This window comes from Aedes aegypti, chromosome 3 (assembly GCF_002204515.2).
Source record: "Aedes aegypti strain LVP_AGWG chromosome 3, AaegL5.0 Primary Assembly, whole genome shotgun sequence".
NCBI lineage: Eukaryota > Metazoa > Arthropoda > Insecta > Diptera > Culicidae > Aedes > Aedes aegypti.
Genome location: NC_035109.1, coordinates 274508892 through 274527359, shown reverse-complemented (window position 1 = coordinate 274527359; position 18468 = coordinate 274508892). Strand labels below are relative to the sequence as shown.

The window sequence follows — 18468 nt, the reverse complement described above, 5'->3', positions numbered from 1 at the left end:
ATTTGCAGCCCTGCGAAAACAATACCTACGACTAAGTTCTATTCACTCAACCGGCAGATTAAATAATTAATTTTTCAGTGCTATGCCACTTACTCAAATTTGAGGCAACACACAAAGGTTCGGTTTTTGGGTAGTTTTGATCGCTCTCTGACAACAATAGAAGGAGCAAATGAAACAGGGAGAGAAAAATAACTCAAAAATAAGTGAAAAATAATGTGATTGAAAAATACCGAATTGAAACTATGCATGGATGTATGCCCATGTGGGTTCTCTTGAAATGTTTGTTTGTGCTTTTAAAGTTCATCCAGTTAAAACGGCATTTTTCGAAATAGCAAAAAATGTTGTATGCAACTCGTTGCAAAACTCGATTTTTTCAGCACTCGTTGTACTTATCCAACTCGGCGAGCCGATAAATGTACAACTCGTGCTGAAAAAAATCATCATTTTGCAACTTGTTTCAAGAATTGTTACTAACCAATTTTATTTTCAATTAAAAATCAAACTACCGCTAAAGATATTGTCAGCAATCATTCAAGGAATTAAAAATATAATTACCAATGTGACAAAACAACTGAGTATTTTTTCGAATTTTCTAGAACGATCCCACAGATTTCAGTAAGTTGGTCGAAAATATTTATCATTTGATGACTCTCCATGGTATTAAGTTCAATTCATCAAAAATGTCGAATGTGACTGTTATGCAGTTATGGGCAGTTCAGTGGTCCGCTGAAAAATGCTCGATTAGCCCAATATGATTGCTGCGTGGGCGTAGCCGTATAGTAAGATATAGAATTCCAATCTGTTCGATGAGTCGAGTTCGGAGTGACATTATGTCACCTATATGATGATTGATTGACAGTGTGCCCTCAGTTCGTGGGAACTATGTATCTATGTATATAAATAGCCAACAATACATTTTGAGTTAATCGAATCGAAATAAACGCACTCATCCGAATGTTGAATATAATAAACTGCTATGATTTTTTTTCATGCGCATATGTGTGATGTAAGAAGCACTTGATTGAATACACGTGAAATTTTACTACCCATTGTTGTCAAACAGATAATCAATCTATTCGTCAAGTATACTGCACACTAGACTATTCAACAGTAATATTGTGACTCTTTGGCTATTAGGAAATTACATACACACTTTCTTTTGATTATGATAAAAATGGTGAGTGTTTGTGTTTTTGTTCAAAACGTTGAAATTAATAAGAGGCCAAATAGTCGTTGCAGCAGGAATAAAAATAGCTGAGAAGCATGATCTATTCCAACTGCTACTAGTACGTACATTCACATTATTTGAACAGGCACCCTATTAGATTTCGAGAGAAATTGAATGGAGAACATTTCCTATCGGTGTCATTGTAAGAGTCGGCTTTCCTACATTTTACTTTTACAAAGCTACATATTACAATAAATAATTCGAATCAGCAGTAGCAAAAACTTCCTCGGTACAGCTTTGGCGCAAAGCTTGGCGAAACGATCCGTCCATTAGTACATATATGCCAACAGCAGTGCAAACACCACGTATGAGAATGCCACTTTAATTCAATTAAACCCATATTCCAACCAATAAAAATATGACTTGAGCCGAAGAAACGAAGCGTTGCGGCAGTGTATGCGCGTCTTCTCCCCTGCTCGCGAAATATTTGACCCGGCCGAGTCAGCTGGAAATGTCTCAATATTCGTGAGGAAATTATTGCTTTCTATCATGCCTATGTCTTTAGTTGTATATTTTTTACATAGGATTTATATAATTTGAATGTTTGAGACATCGTCGCAGAGCACACGAAACAGATAAAATTTAAGAATATTTTCAAAAGTATTGCTTTGAACATTGCGTGTTCCATACTATTATAAATTTGAATAAATATTAATGGAAAATGCTCATTAAATTGAGCCTTCAAATTGAGAACTTCTTAACGGCAAAAATTGAAACATTTCGTGTGAAGTGTTTCCCATGCAAAGAAGATTGTCCGGGATTTGAAGCTGTCCGTAATATGAATCAAAACGGTTAATATGTTGAGACATACAAATAAATATCAATAACCAAACAATTATGTGTGTCAACGTCTCGATTACGATAGAAATAAAATCTAATCAAATTGCGTAATTGACTCTGATAATCACCATTCTTCATACGGTCGCAGAGCAATATTGGGTGACATGCTTTTGGAAGTACACACACACACACACTCGACAAATTTTTTCCGGGCATGTGACTTTCTTCCACAATCTAATTCTCTGATGTTCCGCTGCATCATATGCGGAGATGCGCTATGCATTGCGGCTATTAGTTGATCTCTCACATGCGAACAAAACAATGACCGACAAGATCGTATCAATGCATTCGACTCGTGCCACCCCGTGTATACCTGGTGTAGCTGCTATCCAGCCGTAATGTAACGTTTAATACCTGCCGATGTAAGACAAAACGGGCACTTCAAAATATCGATGATATACGGGGTCATATGAGATAGTCTGTGTAGGTGACAATATCATGACTTGATACCAGGTATTACTACTGGCTGGAGAATTTCCACGAAAATCAACATTCTTACGTCGGATACTACGTCCTTATCAGTTCACAGAATGTTTGAGCTAACGTTTGTACAATTATACGCCTAAAGATTTATGTCAGAACATTTGATCTGGTCAATTTCTTGAGTAGCGAGATTTCTATTAGCAGTGCAATGCCGTCGTTTACCGCTCGTCTAATCACATATGTGTATTAGGTACGCCGGAAAAGTGTTGATCATCGCTCCCGTATGCGGTGATAGTGCGCTAATGATGATATTATTAACGATGGTGATTAACTGGCAGTGTTATTTCTGTTTACGTTCCAACCGGAAGATACATTTCATTTTTATTATGAGGAACACGCAACATTTTTAGCAAGGTGATATCAGATTTCGCCTCAAAATATGGTGCATTTATGACAAGAAGAGAATCGCTAAGGTATGATGTAGATCTCGGTTAGATGTACCGTTTTGATTCATATTACGGTAACTTATTTAAGGCCTCAACGAAGTATAAATCGTCAAAAAGCATATAAAATAAATTATTCTGTATGATTCCAATGCGTTGTTGAACCTTTAAAACACTTAGCTTTCGAATGGTGGGTGAAGATTTTGATTCCGCAACGTGAATTATTTTAAATAAATAGAAATTTGTGGACTTTCCTTGATTCTTACTCCGGAAATTTCCTTACTTTTGCCTTGAATTTCGGACACTTTGATTCAAATTCCGGACAGCTCATGAAAACCATAAATCGAGAAGTCAAATCATCAAGTGAAATCGCTAAACCACTAAACAGACGTCTAAGGCAGTTGGGCATTAAAAATTTTCATATATATCGATGAAAAATGCTTATTAAAACAAGCCACGAAAGTACGAACTTTTGAACGGCAAAAATTGAAACATTTCGTGTGAAATGTTTCCCTTACAAAGAAGAGTGTCCGGAATTAAAAGCTGTCCGTAATATGAATCAAAAAGGTATAATTAGGGCGATTCAAATTTTAAAAATGTTTGAATATCCCATCTTCCGTATGCTCCTTATCATCCTTACCATAAAAATAGTATTTTGTGAAATGTTCAGCTTTCGAGATGGTGATTTAAAGGTGGCCCAAATACGATGTAGGTTCAGATGGAAATTACCATGGAGAAATTTTGAGAAATGTTCCAAACACGGTAGTGATGTAAATAGAAACTTATCATCCCATATTGAAAACTCATTCTTCAAACCTTGATGAAGGATGTTGCTGAAAAAACGAATCTCTTTTGAGCTAATTTTGTTTGGGATTTTTGTTCATTTTTGCAGAGCTATAATCTCATATTAAGCCAAATAATAGCGAACCAACTCATGAATATCTCTTCTGCTATCCGTCGGATTGGATTTCTCTCTTCAGCAAATTTCTTTATTATGGTTTGAAGTGAAGTTTTTACTATGGGATAATAAGTTTCTACTTACATTACAGTACTAGCGTGTTTAGAACATATCTCAAAATGCTCCATAGTAATTTCCATGTAAATCTACATTGTCACCACCTAGAAAGCTGAAAATTTCACAGAAACCATTTTTATGGTAAGGATGGTAAGAAACATATGGGAGATTTAATTCTCAAACATTTTTAAATTTTAAACCGCCCTAATGTATAATGGCTAATAGCCGTAGCAAGCGCCATTGTTGGCGAAAAATGGTAGACTTCCAGCACTTATACTCTGAGACTGCGACTGTTAGTCTCAAGCAGTCATCTGGTTGATTTTCCTGTGAACAGCTGATCTAGCATTAGTGGAATAACAACCACGGCACGGGCATCAAACAAGCTTAGTTTTATGAGGACACCCCTAGCACATAACGGTTTACTCAAATGGAATATCCGAAAGAACTAGAAACTATTGAGAGTCAGAACTACAGGTCCAAAGTCCTGATAAAGTTATATGGTAGCACCAAATGCACAACAATTGGAAAGTCTAATCTTGGAACGTGAGAACTTTGAATGAACCAGCGCGTATTGGGCTCCTGACCCGTGAACTGCCAAATGATGTCGGCGTGAACACGGCGCAGAGTGATATAGGGCAGCCTGCTGAAGAAAAGCAAATCTATTGCAAAAAAACAGCACTAAGATAAAAAAAAACTACAAATGAACTTTAACACTTCACTTTTTGCAAAAAAAAATAAAATACTAAAATCATTGACGGGGTTGGTGGTCTGATGGCTACCGCTTCTGCTTCATATGCAGAAGGTCATGGGTTCAATCCCAGGCCCGTCCCTTTCCTCGTACTTTGTAGTTGTATATCTCTCACTTGCTTCTATCTTCCATTCTAAATATATCACACTCAAACTATTCGTTCATAGCAAACGCTAGAACCAGAGACGGACAAGCAACCGTTTCCCTAACGCTTCCTACTTCCACGCGCACGCCTTTCTTACGCCTGATACATAGGCAGTCTGCTAACCACAAAAGCAAACCTCTCTGCCATGCCTTTCCCCCAATCCATACACTCCCGCATGAACTGACGTGGATGCAGTGGCATATACGGTCTACGTGGGAGTCAGTTCAATGCATCATCAATTCCTCCCCCTTCCCCTCATTGGTCTGCATTCTGACGTGGCAGGTGCCATTGTTGCCTCAAAATAGAAGATCACCAGCACTTATACACTGAGGATGCCTGTTAGTCCCAAGCAGTCATTCGGTTGGTTCCTTGTGTAAGTGCAGCTGATCTGGCGATACTGGAGTGCATCCACGGGCGGCCAATCAAGCTCAAGCTCAAGCTCAAAAAATAAAATACTAAAATCACTAAGGTGATTTTAGTATTTTTTTTTTTTGCAAAAAGTGAAGTGTTAAAGTTCATTTGTAGTTTTAAACATACTCTAATAATCCCTCCCAAAGTTTAATATAAAAAAGCACTAAGATAGCTGTGTGTGATAGCTAAAGCACAAGATAGCGTAAACCGGAGTGAATGGAATGGTCAATTTATGCAACCATGAAAGTCAATAATTTCATTAAGTTGGCACTTCTGGATGGATTTTTCTAGGGGCGCATAAAGTAAGTAGGACAGGACATTCACATAAAAATACCTAGTCGAAGGATTGTCCTACTTATGATTTAACCAGAATAGAAACTAGCAGAGCTATAATTGAGGATATCTGAAGGTTAAATCTTGAAGAAACTAACACAGACATGACAAACGTAATACTTGGAACAAATTTCTTTAACCTTTACAGTAGGTACGCTAAAAAGTGTCCCGCGAAATGTCCCGCATTTCACTCAAATCATTGAAATGTCCCTCATTTCAAAATCAGTTTTTAAATATGAAGATTATGTATCCATTGTCTTTAAAATTATCGTTTGAAACAACAGATTTTTTTTAAATATTCCTCAAACATTTAAGCTTTGAAATGAATAAAAAGTCGATTTTTGGACAGCTAAGGCATAGGAAGAGAAAATAAATGGAACTGTTCTAGACGTATTAAAGTTACTCTAGTTTTGTTTAGAATGTGCTTTATTTTGAGTACCATTTATTGTACAAACCCGGGTTACAGTTCAATGCCAAAAAAGATTATTTTTTATGAACTATACAGTACTGGACAGAATAAAGTACACATTGGTCGTTTTTTTTCAATAGAACATGATTAAGTTTGGAGGCTTGGATCTTGACTTCTAGTGCTAATATTGGTCGGATATTTTCTATAAAGCTTGAAAGTAACTTCAAATTGGCTTAACTAGAAATTCCGAGGTTTTTATTAACAAACTTAAATTTTAAGTTATTGTAAAGCTGAAATTTTGACGAAAATGACAAAAATTCGAATTAGAACTAATTTTTAATGGGAAAACATAGAGCCATACGTCCTTTGTGAAATTGTTTAATTTTATAAGACAGTATGCACAGTATGGGAAATATGCACTTCAACAGAAACGTAAAAGCCTATCTCGATGCGTGAGAAATTTCTTGCAAGAAATGCTCAAAACAAGCATTTTTATTTGATCGCATTACGTAGTTGAAAAGAAATGTCAATTAAAATGAAGTTCACCGTAGAAAATTTCTTGATTATTTCTTTCGCAGAAATTTTAAGTTTTCTTGAGCGGAATAGCATATTTAGCTCATGGGAGCAATTGACAGAAAAGTTAAAATGTCGGAATTCTCATTGTTTCTTCAAAAACACAAATAGTATTACTTGCAAACACACCGATAGCATTACTTGCGTTTCAGATTTCATAGAAAATATTTGTACATTAAACAATTCGTCATATTTTGTTGTGCTTTTTTAAAACTTGGTCTTTAACGACATATTTTTACTGTCTATTTTTGCTGTTTTTTTTTTTTCATAATTTGAAATTTTGTCCCGCTTTGGAGCAAAATACATCTGGTCACTTTATGTTAAGGCCTCCTCGTACCGTTCTATGCCACCATTTACCGTGCACCCTAGTGTACTATTTTACGTGCGTATAGTTTTCGTCATGATTCAATTTCGTATCTTGAAGAAACGTTGTTGGTGGGGCAACCATGTTGCTAGTAGTGTGCGCACTCATTTTAAGGGTATTCAAATCTTAATTTACAATAAACACCCATGAAAGATGAAAAATTGCTAAAACATTTTTTTTTTGTTATAATATGACTGTATTGTCCAAACCATTTCATATTTGCTCAAAAACTAAATATGAAGTAGTTAAATCAAAGCATAACAATAAATCCAATATAACCCAATAATTTCATGCCTTTCACATTGATAGGAATAATAAATATTGAAGAGGGTCCATTCACCGTGCATTTGTGTTTCGACTGAAATACTTACAATAAAAATTCTCATTTACATAAAATCTCATAGTTCATACGATAAAATAAATCTTACTGGAAGTTTCTACAACGAAAACTTGTTAAAGTTTTGAAGAATTTGATGCTCTAACGTTAAAATAAAAACATTGAATTTTTGGCGTTTCTACTAAGAGATTTAAAAAATCTCATTATTCAACAGAATTCCCATGATTTTGGTTACATAAACTTAGTTTTTCTAAATGAATTGTGACAAGAACTATTTTATTTAATCAGTTTTATCTTATTTTGCTGACAAAACAAAAATTTGTTAAAATTGTATGAATATTCTGTAAGAATCTGTATGAGTGCACGGTGAATGGAGGCCGCACGGTTACTGGTGACTTAACGGTACGATGCAAATGAAATACGTCTGAATTTTCAGAAGTTCATATAATTTTGTTTTTCAAATCTGATTATTCTCTAGATCTGAATTGAATGACATATATCTCATTTTCAATCGCATACTGATATAACTTTGATCCCAAAATTATTCTAGCACTCGGCCCCCTTTTTTTCTTCACGACAATGATACTTATGTTCTCGACTAGCCGTGGGCAAAAAATTAGCTGCCGTCATTTGCCGGTTCATAAGTTATCCAAGATTTTGTAAAACACTTTTTTGGGCTGTTTTAACTAAAAGTATCATTAAATCTGAAAATTTTGCTTTGCTTGTTAATGTTGTAAACACAGTCAACTCTCCCTTACTTGATATTCTGTATCTCGATATCGAGTTAGAGAACCATATGGTAAAAATATAGTAAAAATTGGTTTTCATGGCTAACTCAATGGTCCCTTGTATCGCAGTTGCACTGGTTTTGTGTTCTGTAACTCGATACCTCCCTAACTCGATGGTCCCTTCAATATTGTTAAGCTTTGAAAACTCGATGACAAAAATTTTATATCAATTTTTTATATGGAAAAATTGTCAAAATCGATTTTTTACTTTTCAAAACGTGTTTTTACTAAAGTATCATACATCGCCACCCACGTCAGTGATAGAGTGTAAGTGTCTTCGGAAGAAATGTAAAAAATGCCTCAATGAACAACTTTGCCGAAGAATGTTTTTTGCTAGGACGTTCCTGTCAAAAGATAAAACTGATCTAGTTTTCACTTATCTAGATAAAATCTGAATGAGTCAAAATCTAGTACAAATTCTTCCAAAATACTTTGTCGAAGACACCAAACCTCTAGGATGCATATCCAGAGTACTAAAGGTTTTGGCAATCGAAAACAGCGATCTGTCCAACCCAAGTCTCGAAAACTTATTCATACAGACTCAAGTCAAAAAAGTATACAAAATTACTTTATCAATCCTACGTGTTTCGCAGACGAAATTCTACAAGTTTCGCTCTGAACCAACTCGATTTTTACTTTTAAAACGTTTAATTTCCGGATTTACAAAACGACGAAAGTAAGATTTTCAACTTTCGCAACCTAGTCACTAGGGTAAAGGTCGTATTTTGGACCCACTAAGGAAGTGATTTTAGTTTTTTGTTCCAATTAATTAATTGCACAGTGTAACAAAGTCAGAGAACATACCAAAATGTAGAGAAAAACTTCCTCTACGAGATAAAAATCCCCATACGGTCATGTAGGATCTAAAAAACGTCGAAATTAATTGAATTGTGAAGCACTGTTATTCATTATTTTGGACACACCAATATATTTTGGACCCTTAAAGTATATATTTTGAACCCCCGGCGTTTTTTTATCGTTTGGTGACAAATTCCACAACACTGGTTGTATGATATGCTTGCCCATAGTCTAATCAATCGATTGACAATGGAAAACCGAAGAAATTCTACGCTTTTTGTTCAGAAATTTGAAAAAAGTTTTTGTTTACATTCGAAAATTTTCTGACGGCTTCAATTTATGTTTGTAACGTGTTGTAACGGTTGCATTGATGAACCGATTAAATTTAATTAATTTCAGATAAAATAAACACATTTCCTATGTACGAACGGTTGATGCTAGTGCGGAATAGTCCTATCTTTCCAAAAGGCATGTGAATTGAGTTGGTCTTTCGATTTAAACTGGGAAATTTTCAGGAAAAGGTCCCAGGATGTCCAAAATATATAGGGGTCCAAAATATATTGGTTACCCTACTTTCGCCGCCTCGCTGTATGGAGAAACAAAGTGACTTGACCACGAATCAAAACAAAACACTACTTGAGTCGATTTTACACTGGTAGAAAAACGTCGCAAGTAACTGAATAAAACGGCTTATAATATTGTCATAAAATTCTTGTGTGAAATAATACGAACTCCATAGTTTTTTAACGCGAGCTCATTGTATGCAAAATTGAAGCAATGTACACGTCGAAAAAATGTTAAAAAGGTGATTCATTTTAAAACAGTTTTAGGAGACAGGTTGTGATTCTTCTGAATTAATTTTCTCAAAACCGTATGGATGTTACTTACGTCGATTGGAAAAAGTAATCGAGAAGTAACGATTCCACAGCAACTTGGCTGTCGTGTGGATTAATTAATGTTTTATGACAGTTACGTGATTGCTATGATTCTTAGAGGCGACATTTAACGTTGCCAAAAGATGATATTTTGTATTTAGTTACGCTCTCTTGATTGTATAAGTCCACAAATTCGAAGGAAATCTGAGCTATTCAAACGGATTTTTATTGGCCGTGATCATCAGAAGAAATAAACCATCAAAATTTGGTTACAAGTATAGTTGTTTTTAGTTATTTGGAAGATCGCAACAGGCTGTGCGCGCGGGCGGCTGTTTTTTTTTATTCGCTGTTACGTTTTATTTCACTTCCGTGTTTTTTCTCATTCGGCTGAAGAATTGTGGAAATGGCTGGGGGTGCTATGCCACCTATTATGAACAGAATAATTACTTTGTGAAGTGATAATAGTGAATGTGGTTAAGAGATATATTCCTTAAATGTTTGAAAATTGTCAGCGTGTCACGATCGGTTGTGTAATATGTTGGGCATGAGGCCATTGAAGCCCCCATTTTTTTTTTTTTTTTTTTTTTTTTGCAGTAAATTTGTTGGTTTTATGCTACCAGAAGGAGAGCTTAAACTCGCCATCCGGATTCAGTGGCATGCTAATAAGACTTTCCCATGGTTTTCATAGCAAAGGCATTCGAAAAAATCAAATTAGTGTTTGATTCTTTAAGTGCGTTGCTTGCTCTTGCGGGGCGAGCGTGAGGTGCACATAATACGGCGATGGAATCAACTAGAATCCAACTGGTGAGATCGTTCTAAACTATACAATTTTGGAACCACTAAATACGTGCCAGAAGGGGCCCAGATAGCCGTAGCGGTAAACGCGCAGCTATTCAGCATGACCATGCTGAGGGTCGTGGGTTCGAATCCCGCTGGTGGAGGATCTTTTCGTAAAGGAAATTTTCTCTATTCCCAGGGCATAGAGTATCTTCGTACCTGCCACACGATATACGCATGCAAAAATGGTCATCGGCACAGTAAGCTCTTAGTTAATAACATACAAAGGTATCGACCGTGATGATTTTATTTTGAAATTGTTTATCGGCATATCGGTCTATATTGCTCGAAGTAAGAGGGAGCATGGAGAAGAAAGCAATGAATACTAGATGGATAGGTACCGTAAGGGAACGGCGAGAGAAATTGGATTAGATGTTGAAGAGGGCATACCATATGAAACAGTATTACTTGAAACGTCACTTCCTTGTGGCTAACGTCCCCTATGGGAACGGCTTGGGTGTGTTTTGAGAATGACACTACCAAGACAGCTGTAATACTGTTTCATATGGTATGCCCTCTTCAACATCTAATCCAATTTCTCTCGCCGTTCCCTTACGGTACCTATCCATCTAGTATTCATTGCTTTCTTCTCCATGCTCCCTCTTACTTCGAGCAATATAGACCGATATGCCGATAAACAATTAGTTAATAACTGTGGAAGTGCTCATAAGAACACTAAGCTGAGAAGCAGGCTCTGTCCCAGTTGGGACGTAACGCCAGAAAGAATAAGAAGAAGAAATACGTGCTAGAGTCGAAAATTTAATTTTCGATTCGGGAAGTGTGAACTCATTTCAGATATCCATCTGATATCTGGGTGTTTTCATGCGGGGCTTGCTGTGATGAAAATGACCTCAGAATGTGTGTGTATGAACAGCCATTCTTGAAATAGGTCGTTGGAATTGCAGTAGAGCTATCACCTTTCATCTCCAGGGCTAAAACTATCTCAATGTGTCAATAAATAGCTGCAAACAAATTTCTTCCATAAAAGCACTGCCGGTCAGTGGGAGGTGGATTGTATACACATACACATACATACAAGTACCGTAATCCGGGGGCAAATTGATCACTGGGGCGAATTTGATCAGGTCGGTAACAAGAAACATTTCCTCCCAAGGATGCCAAAGGTTTCGTTGGCACCACAGACATTCTATGTTTTCATGTTTATAGATGCCTAATGATGATTTTGAACTATTTCATATTTATTAGGGTCAGTTTTGCATACAAATATTCACACTTTTTGAAGGTGTACACAATATGGTTAGTAATGTCGGTGCTAAACAATCCACTGGTGTAATGCCTAGATGTCAACTTTGAGTGTTTAAAATGTTGTGTAAGCTTATCTATGAACCACTGAACTCATTTTTGATATCATACTGCATAACAACAACAACAGGTATAGTGTTATGCTCATAAAACAATTTATTCTCAAATAATGTGCTTATTTCCAGGGAAATTGCCTACATTTAGGCGTATTAGGCAGATTATCAAAGTTTAGTTTTGTAACAAATTGATCGAATACTCGAGTTGTAAGAATTTTGATATCATATTCAGATTTAGGAGACCCAAATTTAGTAGATAGGGATTTTTTATTCTTAAACATGCTTTGTTATATGGTGATCAATTTCGCCCCAATGTGTCATTCTTAGTTTTTGATATTAAAACTATTTTTAAGATATGTTAAATATTATTTCATGAAAAGTCAATTACATAAACTGATAAAGATCAATGGAGTACTGGTTTTGTCGAAATTTATTTGACAATATTTGAATTAAGAAGGATAACACAGCAAAAAGTTGTAAAAAAGTGATCAATTTGCCTCCGGTTTACGGTAGTTGTTTTTAGTTGTTTGTAACCTCTGGGCGAAGTTTTGAATGAGAAAATCGTCGAGATTTTGAGTAAGTCCCTTTTTGAAGTGTAACTATTAAAATCACTAATTTCAAATAGATTAAATCGGCATTCTAATACCGGTAAGCATGTTCAATTGTGTTCTATAACACATTGTCAAAGTTTTTCATAATTGACTAATTTTTCATAGGCTCAAGCGATATAAGGCATTGCGGAGCCATTAAGACACGCAGCTTAGCTATAGAAAACGACTGGTGAGCACAGATTTGATGGAGATTCTTTCTGATAATAACGGTCAGGGGTGCACCGTAAAGGAACTTCTCTGGAAAAATCAATCAAATCGTTTGAGTTGTCTCCAAGAAATCCAAATATTACAACATGACGTTTTCTTGAAGTTTTTAAGATCTTGTCACGGCCGGAGTGGTACCAAAAATATAAAAACTTATTACTCAAAAACAGTTGCACCGATTTGTTTCATTTTTTCACAACAGACTCTCGTCAAAGTATAGTTTTGAAAAGCCAATAAGCGAACATGACAAAAAAAAATCTGTAACTTAAGATATTCACGTGGGTCATGACTACGCGTAGGTCCCCCAAGGAATTTTGGAATATCTCCGGAACCAGATGACCAATGATCACAACCAAAACAGATTATTAAAATAGAAGAGTTTTTTGAGAACTTGTAAAAAAATGGTGCAAATATATTGAGAAACAGAAAAAGTTATAATGATTTGAATAATTCTTTATGGCAAAATATTGAAGCTGCTGGTACAGGAGTTAAGGAAACTGAAATTCAGGCTTCACCCGGGTTGGTGAGCAGCTCTGTGTAGTAGAGTTATATTATAATTAGTACTAAGCTGTTCACAAGTAGGCCATGACATATGATGACAGTGACTGACTGTACAATGTAAGACATTCTGAAATAAACGTTAAAACGATCAAGACGTCTTTTACTAAACTCTGTAAAAAAATGTTAGTTTTCTAACATGCTGCAATATCGTTGAAATTTTGAAAGTCGAATAATTTAAAAACATTATTAGACCCGTATTATGGCACAAAAGTGTCCTTTTTTCAGTTGGGGTGGTCCAAAAAAATTGGTTTCTTTCCTTTCCACTCGGAGTCTAATCTCTAAGTTTTAACAGAATATCTCAAAATCAGGAAACATTTTCAAAATCGTTTGATCTTTGATGTATTTTGTTTGAAATATTACAAAAAAAAACTGCTTCTGATATATTATTCGTTGTACCATTAGAGCACCAGTTTAGCTGTTAAGCTAAATCTTTTTATTTTAGCTAAATGTTTTTATTTGATCAAAATGCAATCAAAGCCAATATCAAGAACGAAACGTCATTATAAGTATGAATATCTCAAAATACATTGTTTTGGTATTTCACCGTAGTTTTCAGAACAGAGTTGACAGAACAATATGTGTGTGCAATGCTTTTGTACAAAAAAAAAACATGGAGAATGTGATTATGGATGACGAAACAAACGTAAGAGCAATCTTTAAGCAACTTCCAGGTATAGCATTTTGTACTGCACTTCAACAAGGCAAAGTTTCAAAAAAGTGCGAAAACGGTTCCAAAACTGTAATTAAGGGCATTGTGCTTAATTTTATGTATGAAATCAAACGAACAGATCGAGCATGTATGTAAACAAGGCAGAACGATGATTTTTTAACATGAATGTTTCGTCAATCCACTTTTTTTGTCTAATTTGATTTCAAAATAAATTGAAACAAGTTTTTACTAAGAGTTTTTGCTTGGCTAGATTTTGCTGTGCACATTAGCGATGGGCGACTTTGAATCGATGTTCTGAACATAGATTTTTTTCCATACCGATAAATCAATTTTTTGAATTGATGTTAGGATCATTCAAAATCGAGTGAATTGGTTTTCTTCATTCGATTTTTTGTTTCGATTCGAAAAGTTTAAATTGATCAGAACTTTCTAATAAATTGATGAACCATATACCTTTTTTTAATTAGTTTCGAAGTCCTAAATGTATAATTTTCAATATCAAACGTCATTCGACATAGGTATGACATTGATGTTTTGGTCAAATTAGACCAACGCTAGTGCGCATACATTAGTTTTAAAATTGACTATTCGTGTGAAAACGCAATCTTTTTCGCACGAATTTATTCTTGCAACACCAACAGCTCTCAAAGGAAGCCGTCTGGTTTTTTTTAAAGACCTTATCAGCGGCTATTCGATTGAAAAGTATATTTTTTATGACCGCAAATACAAAAAATTCTAAATTTAAAAAGTAAAGTATCGTCGTACGTGCCATACGACATACGAATGCAAAAAAAGCAACATAGGGCAAAAAAGGTCTCAGTTAATAACTGTGGAAGTTTTCATAAGAACGCTAAACTAAGAAATAAGCTCTGTCCCAGCCAAAAATAAGAATAAGAAGAAGGAGAAGAAGCAGATGGTACTATTTGATTAATTTCCAACTCTGACTCTGATTATCTTTCGTATTGACAATGCATTGCACACCATTATTTACAAAAAAAAACTGTTAGAGATTCCGAGAAAATAGGGTTGAACGAAGTCTCCACGGCTGATCCCCGTTTTATCATACGGTTTCCTTAGTTCGAAGGTGTAAATAATCATTTAATCACAAACGCGGTATAAGTACGGAGTTGCGAACATGAGTTTTGGATCGTCGGATCGAGCTGATGTCTACACCACACTTATTTAGCTTAGTATGAAGAAAAAGTGCGTTGAAGGCGTCATATCAGTCCATCGTAATAACTCACTTTAATGTGCGATTCTGTACTTATAAATTTATTTTTTGTATTATTTTGTTCAATTTATCCGCAGACCAAGTCAGGTCAAGGTAATATCAGGTTAGTATGAATGCTTTACTCGCTGAAATGGGTCACCCGATCCCAAAAACCTTACGAAATGATTTACTACCAGCAAAAGTTCGAGACCCTCCGCTCCAGAGATGATTGCCCCGTTCAAGAATGCCGCTGAATTGTTAAACATTTAACGAAATTAATTGAGTCTTATTGTTGGTGAATTCAGCGCTTATTTATCGAATAAATAACTTATTATGGTCCGGCTGGCCTCCAACTGTACTCCAGAGCACTTTGCGCAAAACTCGCGCCCAGTTATATTGTATTGTGCACGGTTTTGGTTTGGAGGCGGTAGAAGGTGTATTGTACATGTTCGACACGGAAAGTGGGGACCTGTAGTTCGATGCGAGAGGTTTATGTGTAAAGTAAGTACACAAAAGACCGCGCGATCATTGCGACTTCCCGCAAGCCCCAAATATGACACGTTGTCTCCTCAGCACCTCCCATTCGAGCACGTTATCATCGGCCACGATAATACAGATTCTAATACACCGGCTCAGAGATCGCTGATGTTGTGCTGCCGTATGCGCGATATTTGTTGTATTCTTCTCGGTCTTTTCAATGATGAAGCTTCACAGTGATACAGTTTTCGTTTGATGAAGGCACTTTGCATATTGGACAGCACTGGTCACTCCTTGGTCAATTTGAAAGCACATCCTATTTGAAGACATGAATATAAACCACACAAGGGCCCTATACAACTACAGCCACGACGCGGTAACAAGTTGAGCCACTTTATTCTTTAATCTTCTCATCTTCCAGATTAAGTGAAACGTTCTCGTCTATGATAATCAATTAGTGTTACTCCCAACTGTAGATCTTGAACCTTCAAACTCAAACGCATTTTGGCTACATGATTTGCAATTGTTCAACTCAACTCCACATGACACTTAGCGCAATTTGAAATTCTTCTCCAGAACCTTTGTTCAAAAACTAATCTACAAACAAAAAACTATTTAAAAAAACTAATACCATTAGTTAGTCGTTCTAGGCCCCAGTCCGAGTCGCCCATGTTGATCAAATCACTGTTCAAAACCAACTGAGGCGCGTCGATCCCAATTGGCTCCTATGTATAGACTTTTACGCTCCTCAAACACCAACGGAACGTAACGCTGACCACGACGAAAGGCGGCGGTGGCGAAGGGAAACACTCTGGGAGCACACGGGTCACTACTCAAAAAAGCCAACACCGGACCACCATTCGAAGGAACTGAACCGGAGAGATGCTGAACGCACGAAGGACCAGATCTATCTGGAGAAGGTCCCGCCGAGCGCCTGTCTAAGGTATACCACGCCGCACCACTAGCCAGTCAGTCAGTCGGTGGCTAGTTAGTATTTGAAATTGCCATTCAATGTCTCTCATCTGCTCAATCGCTCTCCGTTCTCGATTGGAGGCATAACTAACTATGTGTATAAAAGTTGCACATCAGAACGGAAGGTGCTGCCCGAGGGGGATGCGAATTAGGCCGGTCCGAGCAACATAAATCGAAAAATGGAAACCGAAGGGGAAGATATACTTTGGGTAGTTGTAATTTGTGGAACATTATATTTTTCATATATACATGAAAGAACCATAAGTATTAATTGAGCCAACATTTTAACAAAATGGTGTAAAATTTCCACAAACATTATCGATCAATCCAGAACTTTTCCGAAAAAGGTTTTCGCTTGAGGAGTAAGAGGAGGTTCGCTTGAGAGTAATCTCAACATTAAGTATAATTATCGTAACAAGATCCAATTTTTTTCAAATCTCATATATATTCTTAGTCTTCAGGGTGATTACTATTTACTCCCTGTGAAAGTATATTTTCAAAAGTTTCTTCCAGGGATTGCATTCCTGAGGGAATTTCTGAAGGAAAAAAATATCTTGTACATTGCTTGGAGGATTTACTGGTGAAATCCCTGGAAGAATTCCTGATAGAATCTTTGAAGCAATATGTGGAGCAATTCCTGAAAAAATCTTCGGAATAATGCCTGGAAAAATCTCGTAAAAACAACCTGGGAAAATCTCTTCAAGTATTCTTGGAGAAATTCATGACTCATGAGGAAACTTCTGGAAAAATATGTGGAGCAATCTTTGGAGAGATCGTCCTGGAGAACATTTTTTACGATAAAAAAAAATTAATCCAAACCGGCCGTTTCAAAAAAAAAATGGAACTGTTCAAGTAGTTCTGCACTTTACAAATTTAGAAAACAAAACAATCAACCACGTCGAAAATTTGATTGATTAGTAACTTGTTGGTTAAAACCTGGGAGGGAGGCATAGATACTACACACGAAATTGGATACAATTTTTTTCCAAATTGCAAGACAACTCCAGCTTGCCAACGACAATCAAGGCAGGCTTAGTGAAAATCGCTAGTTTTCATTTGTTGTGTATCTTCGATCTTTCTGAACAAACATTGAAGAAGGGCCACAGTTTTCTATGCATTTAATTTTCTCAGTTTGGATGAAAACAGTAAAAAGAGCCTCATTCCAATACGTTATATTCAATTAGAATAAACGGTGCTCTCGTGACGTTACTTTTGAATGTGCATAAATTGATTCTAAACCGATTTTTGCTACTTTTGATGAAATGCAAAATATGCTTTGGCTAATTACGCGCTTTTTAAATGTTTGTCCATTGTTTAAGACCCGGGCTCACAGTGACAGTTCGTGACAGCAAAATCTCGGCTCACTGTGACGTAGAGAAATTTTGTATTGGTTTCTCCCTCTCAGGTTAAAACCAATCCGTCGAATTTTCATTTAAGACCACTGTTTGGTTCTCTAGAGATGTGTTCTTGATAATTTAGAGGTAGTTTCAATTCATCTTCACCTTATGATGTATTCGACGTTATGGTGGATGATGATACGCAGTTTTTACGATTACGCAGTATTTTGTATGGGACAGTTTTATTGGGTTTTTAACCCGTATAGGCCTGAGTGAAAGAAAAATTACTAAAACTCTCGTCGCTCAGTGAATACTTAACGGATTTCAATTATTTTTTGTCAGTATACTCGTACACATATCTTGTTTCTAAAAGTGGTCAAAGAATCTCGGAAATGTTCCTGTGGCCGGAGTTATTGCGGTGGGTCATAAGGGGGGGGGGTCAAGCCAAGCGTGACAAGCCTTACAAAATTTTCGGAGGACTCATACAAAAAACGTGACAAAGGGGGGGGGAGGTGGTCAAAAAAGTTGGAATTTACCGTG

The 18468-nt window shown here is 36.3% G+C and overlaps 1 protein-coding gene across 2 annotated transcripts in view; it reads right to left on the bottom strand.

Annotated features, from left to right (window-relative positions):
- The window catches only part of LOC5565509 (sodium/potassium/calcium exchanger 5), a 68746-nt gene extending 52180 nt beyond the window's left edge, over positions 1-16566 (bottom strand). For both annotated transcript variants that reach the window (XM_021850278.1, XM_001649804.2), the window contains exon 1: positions 16251-16566. In XM_021850278.1, coding sequence (XP_021705970.1) covers positions 16251-16290 — 40 coding nt within the window. In that variant the 5' untranslated portion in view covers positions 16291-16566. The remainder of the gene's footprint in view (positions 1-16250) is intronic.
- Positions 16567-18468: the final 1902 nt, after the last annotated feature.